The following is a 15,554-nucleotide window of genomic DNA, read 5'->3' as shown; positions in this document are numbered from 1 at the left end:
CATCAAATCTCAGCTGCTTAGAGTCTACTATTTCTAGGGTTCATACTCTTACTCTCACACTTGCATCTTCAAAGTAGTCCACGTGGAACTGCTACAACTTTGAACAATTATAGCATGGTGTCCTTTCGTATTTTCCACCTGAGCGTTTTTTTGACGGTGTCACACACTATATTGAATCTCCCAACCTTTTTTTCAACATCGACTTCGCCTTTATATGTCACAGCCCAGATACTGAAGTTGTTAGCTTGTCTAATTGTCTTTTTTCTAATATGAATTTAAGTCTTAAGGGTTGTGAGCCACGGTATGCCAGGGACTTCATTTTATCTATCGACATGCTTAATTTATGTTGCATTGCTATTTTACATAGTTTATACACCGCTCTCTCAAGTTGTCTTCGTTGTTCGCACCTAGAATCTGGTCATCAGCAAACATAACAGTTTTGATAAAATCTTTACCTTTGAAGCTCTCTTCTATATTAACTTTCATAATCCGTTGTTTCTGTTCCCTCATAACGTCGTCTAAACACAAATTATGAATAAAAAGTATCGGTGAAATACATAACCATTGTCCAATCCCTTTATTAATATTTCTACGGGCGATGTTTCCAGATTCTAGCTTTACAGTTATTTGTGTTCCTCCGCATATACTTCGCGTAACTTCGGTCAATTGTAGTGGTATTTCACCTTTTTCCGTACTATTCTCTAGTATCTCGATCCCACAATTTTGACTGCCTGCCAGAAGGCGTGGACGTTGACAACAGCCGATTTGGTTTTTCTCTCTGGTCTGGGAGTGGTATTTCGCCGTGTGGTCTGCGTTGTCAGTCGTCCCTATTGTGTGTGTGTGTGTGTGTGTGTGTGTGCGTGTGTGTTCCTTGTAGCGGCGATTTCCGGTTGACGCCGGTCTCGATCCATTCCGGTCACAAGACAATCCGTATTTTTCCTCTGTGCACATTAGCAAAAGCTTTACTGTAGTGTATAAAGACTACGTGGGTTTTAAAAATGTATTCTATTTTTTCTGTTATTTTATTAAGGAAAAGATGTTGATAGCAGAATTTTCCTTTCGAGAACTTGATATTTCTTCAAGTCCGTCTACGATTTTTCTAATTCTATTTACTATTATCTTCGCATATTACTTGTATACCGTATTTAAGAGATTTATACCTTTATAATTTCCATAGTCTGTCCTCAATCGCCCTTTTAAAAGTGGGTATTGCCATAGCTTTTTCTAGTCCATTAGTATTTTTTTTCACTACTAGCACTTGTTTAAAAAGTCAAGTAGCTTATCCTAATGGTAGGTATTCATAAAGTTCCATGTTTAAATAGTCCGTTCCAGGAGCCTTTCAGTTTTTACAGTTTTGTAAGGCCATCTTGAAGTTCCTTAAATTCTGTGTTATCAATTTTCGAAAGACATCTGCTCTTTTCTTCTATTGTCTCATTTTGTTGTTCTTCCTCACACACATATTTTTACAGAACTTCATCCACTCATTTACATGTGCACTCTTTTACAGATTCCCCTACACGCTTTACATTTCCTTCACTATTAGTGCTACGTCTCTGAGTAATTATTGCACGTTGACGTCGAACGTAGGCTGTGGTCTCATTAATGTAACTGGAATATGTATTAGGAAGTCTTTGTCCGGGGGTATTTGTCTGGAATGCAGCCACGTTGACGTTACAGCTTGCATAGACCACGGTCGGGAAGTCCGCGTCACCAGCCAACCTTGCGTCCACTGTTGTCGTTGGACGTACCACACTCGGAGGGCCTAACTTTACTACTTTCGCACCTTGGGGGTCAGCAACAATGGGCACTGTGCTGACAATCCTTGCGCTCCAGATGTCAGTGGACTTTTAAGCGTGGTTACTTGTCCTGCTGCAAGTAATCTTAATCCCTCTGTCAGTGCACGTGACGTCGATGTGTAACCCTGACGGCCTAGCAAACAAAATGTCTGCCATCCCGGGCGCTAGTCAAAAATATGGTTCAAATGGCTCTGAGCACTATGGGACTCAACTGCTGAGGTCATTAGTCCCCTAGAACTTAGAACTAGTTAAACCTAACTAACCTAAGGACATCACAAACATCCATGCCCGAGGCAGGATTCGAACCTGCGACCGTAGCGGTCTCGCGGTTCCAGACTGCAACGCCTTTAACCGCACGGCCACTTTTTTTTTATATTTTTCCCGACCGAGACTCGAACTCGGGACCTTTGCCTTTCGCGGGCAAGTGCTCTACCAACTCCTTTTTTTTTTTTTTTTTTTTTTTTTTTTTTTTTTTTTTAAATCGAATGTCAGGCTTACCGCCTTTGCTGACATACATTTTGTGGTACTATCGCATAAATAGTGTCTACAAAGTCCCTATGTTGACAAATAGTGGCTAATGAGAAAATTAATTAATCAACGAAATGAATAAAACTGAAAATGTCCAAATGAAAGACATGAAGACATTGCGGATAGTACAAATACAAAAGTAACATGCTCCTGTAGCAATGAAATGAAATTCGTGTCGGGGGCGACATCTGCTCACGACCCGACGTTCGATAAAGCAAGAGAGCCATCTATCGACTCGTTCTCCAGACGTTGATGTAAGACTGGGTCGTCTTCTCGAAGTGAACTAAGGGTCCGTAAGTGTGATCGATGTCTATCTCGGCTTCTTCGTCTATCTCATCTCTCACCCGTCACACCCCATCTGGCCGGCGGGTCGGTAAATGTAAGTCGCAAGTAATTAGCGAAGTCTTGCCTATATTTCGTATGCTGTTGCAGCTTCGTGTGTCCATCCAGGAGAAAATGCCAAAAATCAATTTTGTCCTTTTCCGATTCGTTATATACCTAGCCCACCACCATTCCCCGCACCCATGTCACCGCATTGGTTTTTTGGACCGGGAAATAAGATTCTTGGGGGAAAAAAAGTGTGTCTGATGAAATTGTGTGAGGGGCGGAGCGTAACAGGAACGCCAATATCTGTTGTGCCAAGTGCCACACTGGAGCCGTCCCACTACATACTAAACGATGTTCATCAGTGTCCACTGTTGCGCAGCCTAAACATAGTGGAGTGTCTGCCAAATGAATCGCGTGCCGCCGTTGATTCGTTGCGTACTTCCTATTTATCACCACATACCATGTTGAGCGTACCGATGTTGGGAGGTAAACGTTCCGTATAACGCGCCATATCTGTCGCCAGTTCTTGTCTGGGTACTTCTTTTCCAGGGTATTCCTGGGGCACCGGCGCAGTAAGAGTTGATATACGTCTCGCGTCGTCGGTAGTCGTGTTGTTGGGAAGAAATCTCTGACATAGCTAAGCTCCAAAAAAAAGACTTGAAATGTGACAGCTTCGGTGAAATATGGCCCACATTGACTGGGGGCGGCATTGAAGTGGGCGCTAGTACATCGGCAAACGCACCCGAGATATTGCGAAATTGACCGCGCCACTGTCGGAAAATCGTACTTACGAATAACGCCCGTGCCTTTTCATACACGTTCACTAGACCAAGTCCACCCTCTCCAGGTGGTAGCGTAAGCGTTGTGTATCTGATCTTAAACAGGTGTCCCACACTCACGTAGGTTCCAAAAGTTGCTTGTATCCGTGATGCCATTGTGCGCGTTAAAGGCAGGACATGCGCTACGTGAGTGAGTCTCGGTGCTAGGTATACGTTAACATAGGTCACCCTCTGAATCATATCCAACGCTCTTAATTTCTGTAACAGCACCATTGTCCGCATCAGCTTCAATATGCGTCGGTAGTTATCCGCTGCTGTCCGCTGCACATCCGTGTGGAACGTAATACCTAGGCATTTGATGGTCGGAACTAAGGTGAGCGGGCCTTCCTCCCCCGGTTGTAATCCTCGACCGACGTTCATGCAGCGTGATTTTTGTAGATTAAGCACGCTTCCTGCCGCCATCCCATATCGCTGTATCCATGCCAACGCCGTACGTACTTCTTCGCCTGTCCGTGCCACCAGCATCACATCGTCAGCATAAGCGCGGCAATGAAAGGTCAGTTGTGGCAACGGCACTCCCTCCAACCGTCTTCGGAGACCATATAGACAGGGTTCCAATGCCACTGCATACAAAAATATCGAAAGGGGGCAACCTTGACGAACTGACCTTGAAATAACAATGTAGTCAGTGCCCTGCCCATTCACCGAGACCTTTGATCGTACGCCGTGTAACAGTCGCATGATCACTAGGATGAAGGCCTGTGGGATTCCCAATCTGCCCATCACCGCATGCAAAAAGGTATGATCCACTCTGTCGAACGCATGATCGAAGTCAATAGCGACGAGTGCCCCACGCACTCGGCATGCCGCTGCTAATGCGATGATATCTCGGTAGTCACCGAGCGCCGTATGTACGTTACTCTTGCCGCCGAGGCAAGTTTGATCTCTGAGGAGTCTATCAGAAAGTGTAGACCGCAGGCGAGCCCCAAGGATGCGCGCGAAAATCTTATAGTCGCAGTTCAAGAGAGTGAGTGGTCTATAATCTCCTGGATTTCTGCCACCGCGTGGTTTGGGTATTGGGATGATGATACCCTCCGTGAATTCGACAGGTATCTCAGTCTGCGGTAACAGGAGTTCGTTGTACATCTGAATCCAGGTCCGTCCCATGAGGTATGCAAAGGCGCGGTAAAATTCAATTGGGAAGCCGTCCTGTCCTGGGGACTTGTTCGGTGCCCCCCTGGCAATTGCGTCTGTCAGCTCGTCCTCTGTTATCGCTGTGATGAAAGTCTCTGCATCCAGTGGTGGTCCTCTATCTGGCATTTCCGAGATGATATCATGTAGTGTCTCGTGGTTCACTTGTACAGGTCCATATAGCTGGCGGAAATAGTCGGTAAACACATGCGCAATATCACGCTGGTGCACAACTTGCTGGCCAGTTTCAGAGATTAGTTCCCTGATCAATGTCCTGCGTCGTCGTTGGCGTTCACGTACCACGTGGTGCATGGAGGGGGTTTCGGCAGCAACTGTGTCCGCCAATCTCGCCCGGACCATTATACCTTCCATTCTTAGTCTCGTCAGCTGTAATAACTTGGCTTTTATCCTGCGCATGGCCGTGTGCCTTTCCGGCGATGGTTGTTGGGTCATCAGCTCCCTCAGGGCTGTAAAATAAAAATCAGCCGTCGTGCGGTTCCACTGCGATTTGTCCTGCCCGTATCGTATCAACGTTCTCCGTAACGTTGGTTTTGCGCATTTAATCCACCACTGGAGAACCGAGGTGTAGGCTCGTTGTCGGCGAACGCAGGTCTCCCAGGCCTCCTCTATCGACCGGTGACATTCAGTGTCACGTAGAAGTGCACAATTCATTTTCCAGTGACCTTTACTCCGCCATATCTTCTGACGCGTTAGTGAAATCGTACAAACGTACGCCATATGATCCGTAAAAGCCGCTGGCCAGATTTCGGCACCAGTATCGCCGTCCGTAGTGCTCGTGTCACATACACCCTATCAAGTCTACTCGCCGAGTGTCCCGTGACAAACGTATAACCCGGTCTGTCACCATGCTGCAGTTCCCAGGTGTCCAGAAGCGCCATTTCGGTAATCAACGCACGCAGTTCCATGCATGGCACATAATGAGGTACTTGGTCCTTTTTGTCGACGACACAATTAAAGTCGCCGCCCACTATATAGTTATCAAAGCGTCCAGCGAACAACGGTGCTATCTCTTCGGTGTAAAAAGTCGCCCTTTCTCTTCGTTTTGTGGAGCCAGATGGTGCGTATAAATTGATGAAACGAACGCCGTCGACAGTGATCGCTATGCCGCGTGCCGAAGGGAGAGACCTGACGTTCTCCACTCCTATTCCTTCCCTGGTGAGAATCGCCACACCGCATCCACTTTCATCGTGCACTGAATAATGTGCCTCGTAACCGTAGAACTCTGGCGGCGATGTGAAACGCACTTCTTGTAGGAGTACAATGTCCACGTCCGCAGCGCGTAACATATCTTTCAGCATTTGAATTTTAAGCGGTGTCCGTATGCCATTAATGTTTATCGTGGCAATGCGGTACGCCTGGCTTTTGTTCATCAGTTGTAGGACGGTGTCATTAAGCGGCCATCTGCACCCCCGGCGCTCCTCAACACACTAAGTTGGTCAACATTTCCCGACCCCTCCCGGCCTGTGGCCAGGACTATCCTCAATCGTCGCGTTCGTATTTTCATCCTGTTCCTGTTGGTCCATTTCTTGCGCCCAGTCCCCCAGCATATTTCCGGAACAGGTCGAAGGATGGGAGGTAACGTTGTCATCGCTCTGATTTTGGACAGTTGTCATCTCCACTTCCGTCTTCCGGTCACCAGAAGGAGAGTTCAAGTTATCGTCGCTGTGTAGTTCCTGCATCGTCATCTCGGTATCTGTTGAATCCACTGGTCTCAGGTCGATACTGTCGTTGTCGTCCACTGTCCCCTCGGGACTATGGCTATCGTCAGCAGAAGTCAGTCGACGCTTCTTTCTTCTCTTCGGCGAACGCTGTTTCCGTTGCCTTGCTTCCGCATCGGCTGTCTGGGTTGCGTATCCTCCGTCTTGGGCCTGGCCTATCACGCTCTCTGTGGAAGCACTGGCAGCCACCACGGATGAGCCTGGAGCGGCCGTCAGCTGCATCTCTTGTGTGGTGTCCTGTGTCTGTTGTGGTGGAACCGATGGTCGGAGTTCCAGTCCGTTGGTGTCCATGTTCTCTATAGGGGGCAGCTGCTGGTGCCCATCGGAAATCTCCCTCACGTCGCCTCTCAGGGCTTCCACAAAGGTCAACGGTAAGACAGTCGTCTGTTGTGGCGCCTGAACGTCATCCCGTGGAGTTTGCACTAAACGTCGCTGGAGGCATTCCGAGCGGACGTGACCTTCTTTCCCGCACCCCGAGCAAGTACGAGGTTGCCCATCATAGATTATAATCGCTCGACAACCTCCTATGTACAAATAAGAGGGGACGTGCTTTCGCAGTTCTATCCGTATTTGTCTCACCCCATTTAAAACGGGATACGTGGTAGAACTCGTCCATTTTTCGGCCACATGGGACAGAACTGTACCGTACGGTCGAAAGGCGTCGGTAACAAGTTCAGACGGGACCTCAAACGGAAGTTCGAAGACTCGTATAGTGCGGATCCCCATTCCCGCGTGATCGACTGTAACCGCACCAACATTCCCGTCGGCATGACAGAAACGATACCCGTTCGGTGATCGTTGTAGAAGTCTGTCGCAAGCAGCCTCGTCAACAAGCTTGACATAGACGACGCTTGAAACGAGCGATAAATTGATTCCCACGATTGTGGATCGATTTTTACCTCTTCTCTGAAGAAACGTTCAATCTCGTGTGCCTTTGGTCGTGTATAGTCGTTCGCAAAACTGAACTTCAAAGTCGTTTTTCTGTACGAGTGTGCCATCTCGTTCTAGACTCACAACACCGCACACGCGAAGCTGCTCCGGCGTAAACAAACAGGCGCGCGCACCACAGCGCGGCCGGCTGGCAACACGGTCCGCACTGTGTCACTGCCGAAGGCAGACTCTCCACTTCGGCCGGCCGGGCGCTAGTCGGGAGGCCGTTGAACTACCCCTGAATCCAACGAATCAATAGATGCATGAAAGTCGTATGATTCCGACACGTTGTTATAGATGTTCCTCCTTCTTTCACGAGGCATAACATGATCTTTTTACAAAGAACCAACATTTAAATGGGACCGTAACCGCTTAATTTTCCCTTAATGCAGAATGTAAATGACGAAACTAAACCTATTTTTTGCATTTGCAGTGAAATAGTAATCTCATGCATACCCAAGCTCGAAGTAAACTTGTTCCCAGATTTACATTTGCTGTATGCCGGCTTTTTGGTGTTCCAATTGAAATGACCAGTACTACACTGAATTACCAAACATACATGGACCTAAAAAAATTAAGCATAGACAGTTTTAGCACAGCGTTATACAATACTAAAGAACCTTACAGTGCTTAACAACTGCTAAATATCTATGGGTATTGGATATATATCACAAAAATCCGCCTCGCGGGGTAGCCGCGCGGTCTGGGGCGCCTTGTCACGTTAGTTAGATTAAGTAGTGTAAGCCTAGGGACACTCAGTAGTTTGTTTCCATAGGAACGTACCAACATAAAACTCCTTCTCCCCTTATCTCTCCCCACTTACTCCGGCCGCCGTCTGTTTGTCCATCCTCTCCTCCACCTTCTCTCTCTCTCTGTTCATCATCTACTACCTCCTCTCTCTGTCCATCTCCTTCTCCCCCTCTTTATTTCCAATACCTCCCCCCCCTCCCTCTGTCCTCTTGTTCCACTCTATGACCTTTACCCTTGTTGATTGTTATTGCAAACGAAATCTTGATTTAGTGTTAAGCTCGCTTAAAATCAGTGGTAAATCGGTTGGGGTCATTGATATACCGGGTATGATAGACTTCTCCTGGTGCTGGGTCTATGAGGATAGTAGCCTCAATGACAGTTTTTCACATAGTTGTAATCTGCGAAAGGGTGAATTACAATGGTGGTGGTGGTTAGTGTTTAACGTCCCGTCGACAACGAGGTCATTAGAGACGGAGCGCAAGCTCGGGTTAGGGAAGGATTCGGAAGGAAATCGGCCGTGCCCTTTCAAAGGAACCATCCCAGCATTTGCCTGAAGCGATTTAGGGAAATCACGGAAAACCTAAATCAGGATGGCCGGAGACGGGATTGAACCGTCGTCCTCCCGAATGCGAGTCCAGTGTGCTAACCACTGCGCCACCTCGCTCGGTGAATTACAATGCCTCGGACGATTCAGATTCCGTAATAGTATTTTAGTAATAGGCCAATAAGCTAAAAATACAGTTTTCCTATTTTCCGTGTAACCGACGGCAAGGAAGAAAACACAACAGCACGTTGTTGTGTATATAATTTTTGTTTGAAAATATGTGCAAGGAGAAATAATGTCAACATGGGAGAAAAAGTTTGTGTAATGGTTTACATGTTCTTGCATCGTGGTTAAAAATCACTGCGAAAAAGAAATCGGAACCGCGTTATTTTTACAGCAGAGCGTTTTCTATGTCTCAGTCGGTTATAACAGAAAACTTGTACATTACTGTTTAAAAACTATATGGCCTACGTCCGTCTTAATGTTTAGAACAGTATAGTGTAAAAATCTGAAGTAATTCGGTCAATACCTTCTTGAGGTATTTGTTAACGAAGTTTCCCCTTTACACACTGAGCGCCAAAGGAACTGGTACAGGCGTGCGTATTCAATACAGAGGCAAGTAAACAAGCAGAACTCGGCGCTGCGATCGGCAACGCCTATATAAGACAACACGTGTCTGGCGCAGTTGTTATTATGCTCCAGTCATACTGTGCCTTGTGTTCTTTTAATTGTAGCAGTGTGTGGCTTTTGTGTGTGCTACTTTTAAACAGTTTTTTATATCCATTTTACAGTCGCCCCTTTTTTTGTCTATTGCCTTCCACGATGTTCCCCCTTTTTTATATCTATGTTCACCATATTCTCTCCTTTGTTATTTTTAAATGTCTTCTATTGTTTGTTCTATGTCTTTCGGCTGAAGAGCAGCGCATATGCTGCTGCCAGCCCGCCCCGATGGGGAATTGAAATACGATAAAGAAAAAAAAATGGCGCAGTTGTCAGATCGGTCATTGCTGCTATAATGGCAGGTTATCACGATTCAAGTGAGTTTGAACGTGGTGTTATAGTTGGCGCACGAGCGACGGGACACAGCATCTCCGAGGTAGCGACGAAGTGGGGATTTTCTCGTACGACCATTTCACGAGTGTGACGTGAACATCAGGAATCCGGTGAAACTTCAAATCTCCGGCTTCGCTGCTGCAGGAAAAAGATCCTGCAAGAAAGAAACCAACGACGACTAAAGAGAACCGTTCAACGCGACAGAAGTGCAACACTTCCGCAAATTGCTGCAGATTTCAGTGCTGGACCCTCGACACGTGTCAGCATGCTGTGGACGAGTGGTTCTCGACGATTCAGTCTGGAACCGTGCTACTGCTGCAGTCGCAGGTTCGAATCCTGCCTCGGGCATGGATGTGGGTGATGTCCTTAGGTTCGTTAGGTTTAAGTAGTTCTAAGTCTAGGGGACTGATGATCTCAGATGTTAAGTCCCATAGAGCTCAGAGCCATTTGAACCGTTTTGTCTGCGTGCTAACCTTTCAAATGCATGGATATGGCTTTCGGAGCCGAAGACCCACTGGTGAATGCTTGATGACTGTAGGGGACAAAGCTTTACGCCTCGCCTGGGCCCGTCAATACCGGAATTGGACTGTTGATGACTGGAAACATGTTGCCCGGACGGACGTGTCTAGTTTCAAATTGTAGCGAGCGGATGGAAGTGTACGGGTATGGAGACAAACTCATCAATCCACGGACCCTGCACGGCAGCGGGGGACTGTTCAAGCTGGTGGAGGCTCTGCAATGGTGTGGGGCGTGTGCGATTGGAGTGATATTGGACTCCTGATACTTCTAGATACGACTCTGACAGGTGCCACGTGCGTAAGCATCCTCTCTGATCATCTGCATCCATCTATGTCCATTGTGCATTTCCACGGACTTGCGCAATTCCAGCAGGACAATGCGTCACCCCACACGTCCAGAATTGCTACAGAGTTGCTCCAGGAACATTCTTCTGAGTTTAAACACTTCCACTGGCCACCAAACTCCCCAGACATGAAGATTATTGAGCATATCTGGGATGCGTTGCAACGTGCTGTTCAGAAGAAATCTCCACCTCCTCGTACTCTTACGGATTTATGGACAGCACTGCAGGATTCATGGTGTCTGTTCCCTCCAGCACTGCCTCAGACATTAGTCGAGTCCATGCCACGTCATGATGCGCCTCTTCTGCGTGCTCGCGGGGGCCCTATACGATATTAGGTAGGTGTACTAGTTTCTTTGGCTCTGTATATGGTTATATCTTGGTGTACTGACACATACGTAGTCTATTTCGGACGGAATGTGATTAGAGTATCGTGTAAAAATCTAAAGTAAATCGCTCAAGTACATTTCGAGACTTTTGGTGACAACACTAAACAACGAGCTGGCTTTATGGAGAAGTATACATAAGTATAGCCTCTAGCTGGGATATTACTCAATATGTGTGCCCACTCGCTGTATGCAGACCAGAAACCTGCTGTGAACATCGACTTATAAATACTGCATACCAGGACGTTCTACTAAATGACTGAAATCTTGGTGTAAATTTCATTAGCCTCTGCTAGAAGCTTTAATCTGGACCTGCAGCGCTATCGTTCATGGAATGTCTGGCTGTTGCTGGAGAGCTGTGCGTGTGTTGCAGCGGCGGGACTGCTGACGGAAGCGGGGATCGCCGACATGAAGGAGAACTTCACGGCGCTGGTCGGCTCCCAGCTGCCGCTCCCCACGGAGGAACAGCGAACTCGTGCGGCGCAACACCTGGAGCAATTCTTCTTTGGGGACGACGGCTTCTCCACAGACGACATGCAAGCCGTTATTGATGTAAGCATAAGTAAGGCATTCTGCTGTGTCAAAGAATACTAGCTAAATCATATCGAGTTGGCTCCACATTGGGTTCCCTATAATACTCCAAAGTTGAATTGGGAGCCACACCCGTATTGCCTAAAAGAAAGTATCCATGATCGAGTCTCTGTTAGTGGCTCAGTTATGACGCAAATATTGGTGGTTCAGTCGTGAGGCTTTAGGTCTCCTGAAATGAAGATACTGTAGATTTCTCGTTGAGTATTAATTAGTTCGTTTGTGGTGAAGTATAACAGGGGTGGGCGGGGGGTGTTGATGAGACACCTTTCATATTATTCCTCTTTAACTCCGACGTATTGAAGGAGTCTCATGACACTAGAATACTTCTACTTTCTTTATTTCGCAGTTTTTAAAATGTGATGTGAGGCAATGCTATGGGAAATTTCCTACACGTGTATTCTTGTTTAGGAGTCTACACGACTTTTATTACCAAAGGGTTATGATACTTGTAGGTTTACTTGACTGTCTAGCACCAAATTTTCTCATACTTTCGGCGTTTTCTTGCTTGCAATTTTTTTCAAAACAAAAATTCTAGCTATTCTAGAGACAATAATCCTTTCCTATCGTAGTTAGTCACGTGCTGGTAGTAGAAGACAAGCGTCAGGGACGTCAAAACATTTAACATATAACGTACTGAGTAGGAATGATCTTTCTGCTATAAGGTACTCTTTAACGCTTTTCAAGTGGAATAAAACTATTCTGATTAATAATATTTTCTTAATCTGGAGAACCTGTGACAGAAACAGGTAATCTGTATTTGAATGTAGATATATCGATCACTAGATTCAGACACCACTGTAGTATCGTGTGAACTTTGGTTACACGATAAATCAGTCTAATCTAAAAGCCGTAAATTCAACTAAATACCTAGGTATTACAATAACGAAAAACTAAAATTGGAAAGAACACATAGAAAATGTTGTCGGGAAGACTAACCAAAGGCTGTGGTTTATTGGCAGGACACTTAGAAAATGTAGCAGACCTACTAAGGAGACCGCCAGCCGCGGTGGCCGTGCGGTTCTAGGCGCTGCAGTCCGGAACCGTGGGACTGCTACGGTCGCAGGTTCGAATCCTGCCTCGGGCATGGATGTGTGTGATGTTCTTAGGTTAGTTTGGTTTAAGTAGTTCTAAGTTCTAGGGGACTGATGACCTAAGATGTTAAGTCCCATAGTGCTCAGAGCCATTTACTAAGGAGACTGCCTACACTACGCTTGTCCGTCCTCTTTTAGAATACTGCTGCGCGGTATGGGATCCTTACCAGATAGGACTGACGGAGTACATCGAAAAAGTTCAAAGAAAGGCAGCACGTTTTGTATTATCGCGAAATATGGGAGAGAGTGTCACAGAAATGATACAGGATTTGGGCTGGAAATCATTAAAAGAAAGGCGTTTTTCATTGCGACGGAATCTTCTCACGAAATTCCAATCACCAACTTTCTCCTCCGAATGCGAAAATAGTTTGTTGACACCGATCTACATAGGGAGAAACGATCACCACGATAAAATAATGGAAATAAGAGCTCGTACGGAAAGATATAGGTGTTCATTCTTTCTGCGCGCTATACGAGATTAGAATAATGGAGAACTGTGAAGATGGTTAGATGAACCCTCTTAAGGCACTTAAATGTGATTTGCAGAGTATCCATGTAGATGTATCAGTATTTGCTGCTCCATGTCCTCTCACATGCGCAATCGAAAAAAATATAAATTACGATAAGCGATTCCGGTGAAGAATTACTGCTTATTTAAAGCTTGCCACATTTTATGCACCGGTTGCTGTTAGTTTGGAATTGTGATGGTCCACACATTCGCTGAAGACTTTGCCAATCATCGCCGAAAGTGTAATAGTCAGCAAAACTCCGCATCCAGCCGCCAATGACCCTCACTCACAGTCGTCATTGACTTCTGAAATGACGCGACATCGCATTAATTCTGTCAGAGAATAGTTGCTCGGTATTCAGTCTGTGTTATTTCAATTGAAATTCTCGATCTTTCGGTAGTTTTCGACGGAAGACAAACTTCTGGCCATATCAAGAATAAAGGCAGGTACGAGGTAGTTTACAACAATGAAATCAACGCTCAGCCCACAGACTGATTCATTCCCTTCTGTCTGTGTAGTCTAAGTGAATCCTTTGACCAAGTGGTAAACAGCACTAATAGCTTACAGAAATATTCCTTTGATACGTCTACCTACCAGAAGCTTTATTACGACAGAACAGTGAAGCAAACCAGACGAGTATGAGGTTCACAGGACCACCATCTTTCAGATCACATAATTGCAATCGACAAACCGCTGTTTCTCTAATATTGTGGCTATGAGGGGAAACATAGGGAAAAAATACGGAAGTTTGATGGGAGATATGACAAGGACAGCCCTCTACAACGTTAATCTGTATGTTTTGACGCACTTGGCAGATGTCACCATTTATTTTTACAGGGTAACTGTTTATTTGCAGCTGTTTTCAGATCTCTATTTCATTCAACCATCGAATTCCTTCGCTACAGCAGTGGTGGACTCGAGCAGTATACCTGTACACTTCTATTACTTCGACTACAACGGCCCTGGCTACACGAAATACGCCAAGACTGCACCATTAGGCGTTGCTTCCATCTACAGATGACAGTTTCTGAAAAACGTGATCACAAATTTATAAATTAAAGTTAGTTAAAACACTATAGTGTTTCCACTACAATTTTATTTCGTAGGACTACTACTTCTATACACAATCTCACCACACTTGACAAAAACCCAGTTACTGAATAATGTTGTTTTCTTTATTGGTTAATATTACGATCTGACTGATTTTCTCAAACAGCGCCGAATTACACGACATAAACAAGTATGCCAATTTTGTTTCTTCACCGCACATACAGGAAGATAGCACAGATTTAATCCACGTATGTCAGCCAATAACCTTCACACACATACGTATTTATCGTTAAAAATTACATGTAGACGCTTCACTTAAGGTAGCAGGGAGCTATAGCCGAGGAAGAGAAGGGAATATTCAGTGCTTCTTTCATCTTCAACAGACAACAGCAAAGTAGGAAAACCTGACGTGTTGCCCCACGACTTACACTATGGCACAAGTAGAATAATGAAAACCCCCACTGTAGTAACTGAATACGCGCTAACCCGTTCTCTGAGCTGCGGGAGAAAATGGGGCATCAACTGTGACGATTGTCTGGAAGGTCCCCCATAAAACTGGCGACCACCACTCAAAGAAATCAATTTTACGAATAATATCTAGTTAACCTCAATGTTAAAACATGGTAGTACCACTTTCCCTATCGCAACTTAATCCAGGACAACAGCATGTTATCAGCACTTGCGTAGGCACAGCTGAACCCACTAACAAGGGGAAGCCGCCAATTGCGAAATTCAGATTCGATTTATACTGCGCATAATAAAAGCCCATGGCCAGAGGTGTAATGTGGCACAGCACCAAGATGCACTTCTCAGCCGTTGTCGAGAAAATCGACAGTTAAAAGAAACCGTTGCGGTGAAATACTCTCTACGATTAATAATTTTCTACACCGTCGTGGCGCAGCGGTAAGCGCTCGGGTTCGTAAACCGAAGGTCGCCGGATCGAATCTCGCGCCATGCAACTTTTTTTATTATTAGCTTTTTGTAATTCAAATATATATATACTATTAATGAACTGCTTATGCATGTTGGTGAAGGCGGAGGCGGATCGCTCTCCAATTGTACCGCCTCCATTTTTCCGTTTGTTTAACAGGGTGTACCAAAGCTCTCACGTCCGCACTGATTTTCGACGATGTTATACGTTGCGCTAGGGACCGCATCTACCTTCTTTCGAAGTTAGCAGGGAACTACGCTGTTATGCGGCGGCTCGTTTCGGCCCATTCAACATCTGTCCTTCGAGTGTAACGAGCGAGTAACGGAGTTTATATTTCATACCTGCCACAGCAAATTTGTGTTCGTGGGGTTTCTATTCTAATTCGAACGTTTGACTTACGCTATACGTATTCGTTTCGGAATATCGTTTCTACGTCTTCCGTTAGCTATACGTGGTTAACATTATGAAGACAATTAATAACATTTGTGAAATACAACTTT

General features: G+C 45.6%; 1 protein-coding gene across 1 annotated transcript in view; it reads left to right on the top strand.

Moving 5' to 3' along the window:
• LOC126199639 (cholinesterase-like) overlaps nucleotides 1-14,094 on the top strand; it is a 71,264-nt gene extending 57,170 nt beyond the window's left edge. Inside the window, exons 6-7 of the mRNA XM_049936565.1 lie at nucleotides 11,256-11,434; nucleotides 13,930-14,094. Of these exons, the coding sequence (XP_049792522.1) occupies nucleotides 11,256-11,434; nucleotides 13,930-14,094 (344 nt within the window). The remainder of the gene's footprint in view (nucleotides 1-11,255; nucleotides 11,435-13,929) is intronic.
• Nucleotides 14,095-15,554: the final 1,460 nt, after the last annotated feature.

The sequence above is a fragment of the Schistocerca nitens genome, chromosome 8 (assembly GCF_023898315.1).
Source record: "Schistocerca nitens isolate TAMUIC-IGC-003100 chromosome 8, iqSchNite1.1, whole genome shotgun sequence".
NCBI lineage: Eukaryota > Metazoa > Arthropoda > Insecta > Orthoptera > Acrididae > Schistocerca > Schistocerca nitens.
This window is presented reverse-complemented; position numbering and strand designations above follow the sequence as displayed.